Genomic DNA, 3476 nt, shown 5'->3' on the forward strand with positions numbered 1-3476 from the left:
ATTCAACCTTATAAAGCTCAATCCCCGTTCTCACCAAAAACATCTTTAAAAAAACATCTTTAAAAAGCACATAATTTGTCTTTACCATAAATTGCAGTGAGTGAGAACCGAAGTTACCCCTATTTTAATTATAAGGTAAGACCCGTTTGTCAATTTTTTGTGTGTTGCTATTTAGTTTATTTGGTAAACAGATGAAAATATAAAGCTGACTACTAGAAGATTATATCTTCATTAGAAGAATTTTCTAAAACTTCAGAGAAAATCTCCCACTCTTGAAACAGTATTTTTTTTTTAAACCTAGTGTCTTTTACCATGAAGTTAAAGACTATTATTTTGAAATATTATGCCCATGAAAAATGAGATATTAAATTAAATATATATATATATATATATATATATATATTAAAGAATAATAAACAATAACAACGAAAACAAAATAAAAAATTATCAATTAATAAAGCCTAGACGATTACTAAAACCAAGTAACAGAATAATTGTATTTATAATAGTCCAACCCATCAAAATAAGTTATAACTCCTTATAAAAAAAATGATGAATACTCAATATACCTTCCCAAATTTTTCAACACAGATTATAGTTTCCTTTGTTATTTTATACAAGTGTTAGTCTGATCAGTATTTTGATGAATCCATTTTTAACATAAAACAAACAAGAGCAAGTAGCTTAGTACTCTTCATAAATGAAGGTAATGATGCAGCTGCTGCAACTGCATGTGCTAGTACTTTAATACCAGTATATATCTTCAATCATGGACCAACCATAATATGTTAGATCTCCCTTTCCGAACAAAGTAACAACTAACAACCGTTCACACCACAACTTATTATGACACAACAGTTACAATAATTGCTGGTTCCGAAGTGGAAATTTTCCCAACACCCTAAAGAAAGAAATTTGCAGTTTCCTCATGATTCCTCTACTCTTTCCCAATGCTGCATAATGTTTAGCTCTTCACAGAGCTTTTATTCATACCAAGTTTCAGTCACCTCAAGTGTTCCTTTATTCAATGATTGTGAAGCCATGCATGAAATTCCTACACTTTCGCTTTCTAATTTTCCTACCAACGCCGCAAATTTAAAAACATAATTCGAGAGCCTTAACATTCAAAAATGAAAGTAAATATATTTTTAATCTTCCAATTTTTGTGAATTTTTACTTTTAACTTTTGATTTTTTTATTAGTTTTAGTTCCTAAAAATAACACAATAAACATATATACGTGCATACAACTATTCTTAAAATGAATTTACGGATTTTATATATCAAGTTAACCCCCAAGTTATATATGATTTTGATAGTGCCATTTATTGTTCGTGCTTGCCACTTATGTTTTTATCGGAGACAATAGTATTTGTATTAAATAAAATTTTTATACATGACAAAAAAATTCAAATTTTATGACTAAGACTTTTAATTAAGTTGAAATAACCTCAAATTAGTTGATCTAGATCATAGTTTGTATGTCACCAGACTTAAAATTCTTATATCTTTTTTCTCAGTTCATCACTAAGAAATTTCGTGAAAATTACAGTTGTTCCCATCACAATTTTTCCATCTCACAACACGCAGACTCACATAATACTTCAAATTTCGCAGAACCACTAATTTGCAGATCCAAACACACTTCGAAGGTAACCAGAAATTTGCTTGACTTTAAATTTTAATGTATGCGTAAATTTGCACTTAATTAAAAAAATATTATTTGTGATCCGCTGATCAAATGATAATATAAAAATTAGCATGTACTTAACTCAAAATAAATTAAAAAATTGAAGTTATCCTCGTGAGAGTTAATCTGCACTATAGCTGATAGAGGATAAACCACATATATATATATATATATATTTGGAGATTTGTGATTAATATATTTAAAATGGTCAATTTAATAATGAGAGTTAAAATAGTATCCCTATGATTTTAGATTTGAACTCACTATGATTGTAATAACTAATGAAAATTCTATGACATGGTTGGAAACCAGAGTCCGAAAAAAAAAGAAGAAGAAAAATAATAAAATTAGGAAACGACAATGAACACATATTCCGATAATTTGGTGAGAACAATTAAATAAAAAAAAATTGTTAGAAAAGGAGAAGGAATCACCTGGCGTGGAAAGCCAGCGGAACGAGTTGGGAGAGCGGCGTGGGCAGCGGCGAGGGGGCGGGGGAGCTCCGGCAGAGGGGACACGTGGCGCTCATCCGTAGCCACTCGTCGACGCAGTCGGCGTGGAAGCAGTGGTGGCAGTCCGGAACGCAGCGTAGGGTCTCCTCGGGAAGGTACTCGGATAGGCAGATGGCGCACGGGCCTTCGTTCGGCCTGGGCAGCCGCCTGCTCTCTCCGAGGACGATCTTCGGGTAGGCCTCGATGGCCGGCTTTTCCAGGCCCAGGACCACCGCCACGGGCCCGGGCCCAGGCCCAGCGGTGTTTGCGTTTTGCGTTTGGTCGTAGTGAGCGGTGGTGCTGCGGCGAGTGGCGTTGGCCTTGATGCGGACGCAGGCGTAGGAGGCGAGCATGATGGTGGAGATGAGGACGAGGATGCTGACAGCGATGGCGATGCCGTACCCGAGGCCGGCGCCGCTGGTGGTCACGGCGGCGGAAGGAGGCGCCGCCGTGGACATGAGAGAGACGGAAGATGTTGTTGGAGTAATGGGGAGAGGGTTTAATTGTGAGAGAGAGAGAGAGAGAGAGTTAGTTGGAGTTGGATTGTGTGATCGGAAGCGGATTCCGCGGGAAAAAATTAAATGACTTCGGACACTGTGACGTTGACATTCGATTAAACGGTAATGTTCTAATCTACATCTACTCTCTCTCTTCTTTTTTTTTTTCAATCTTCTTTTTCATTTTTCTTTTTCTTTTGGCTACAGATTGTGTTTATTATACTAAAAATATTGAGTGTACTTTTTTTTCTAATAAAATTAACGAAAAAATAATTTCTTAATAAAATATGATAAGATTTATTTTTAAATTTTTTTATTCAAATAAATATAACATTTTTATCTAAAGTTTTTTGAACGACAGCAATAAAATATTAACTCAAAATCTTGTATATATTATTCTAAATCTAAATATCTTACTATATGTCAACCTATTTTGCTCATTATTTGTAAAAAAAAATATAATTATCTTTCTCATAATAATATCTTAGGTTTATATAATTAGTATTTTTGTTGGTTTATATATCTTAATGAGAAATTAGTTTCTCGTTGTATGATAATAGTGTGAAAATTACGGATGTTTTCTTTTCCTTTTCTTGTCACTTCAAATTTAAAGATCTAGGGAAATTAGACTTATATAATGCAGGCTGTTTTGTTGTCAAAAGATGTATCTACTAAATTGGAGTTCTTAAATAGAAAGTTTGTTTAAGGTAGTACCGAAAACAATAAATGTCATTTTATTGCTTGGACAAAAATTGTGGTCGAGAAAAAAATGGTGATTGTTGGAAAAAGAATTAATCGA

At 33.7% G+C, this 3476-nt stretch overlaps 1 protein-coding gene across 3 annotated transcripts; it reads right to left on the minus strand.

Annotated features, from left to right (window-relative positions):
• Window positions 1–701: 701 nt before the first annotated feature.
• On the minus strand, window positions 702–2799 carry LOC109806705 (RING/U-box superfamily protein). Of its 3 annotated transcripts, none has more exons than XM_020369180.3 (2): window positions 2124–2799; window positions 702–1078 (listed from the first exon to the last, which is right to left on the minus strand). In XM_020369180.3, exons 1-2 carry the CDS (start codon window positions 2636–2638, stop codon window positions 1021–1023), a joined length of 573 nt encoding a protein of 190 aa, XP_020224769.1. In that variant the 5' UTR covers window positions 2639–2799; the 3' UTR covers window positions 702–1020. The 3 variants fall into 3 exon arrangements, with proteins under 3 accessions (XP_020224769.1, XP_082922063.1, XP_029128852.1); XM_083065937.1 differs by having other exon boundaries at window positions 702–980; window positions 2124–2797; XM_029273019.2 differs by lacking the exon at window positions 702–1078 and having other exon boundaries at window positions 1936–2793.
• Between the last annotated feature and the right edge of the window lie 677 nt (window positions 2800–3476).

The sequence above is a fragment of the Cajanus cajan genome, chromosome 10 (genome assembly GCF_000230855.2).
Source record: "Cajanus cajan strain Asha chromosome 10, NIPB_CcT2T_4, whole genome shotgun sequence".
Classification (NCBI taxonomy): Eukaryota; Viridiplantae; Streptophyta; class Magnoliopsida; order Fabales; family Fabaceae; genus Cajanus; species Cajanus cajan.

Excerpts from the sequence above, each read along its gene's own strand:
- LOC109806705 (XM_020369180.3), bottom strand. The coding sequence starts at position 2,638 with ATGTCCACGGCGGCGCCTCCTTCCGCCGCCGTGACCACCAGCGGCGCC. Across the intron at positions 1,079-2,123 it reads CCGCTGGCTTTCCACGCCAG|GAAAATTAGAAAGCGAAAGT; the intron begins GTGATTCCTTCT and ends CGGCGTTGGTAG.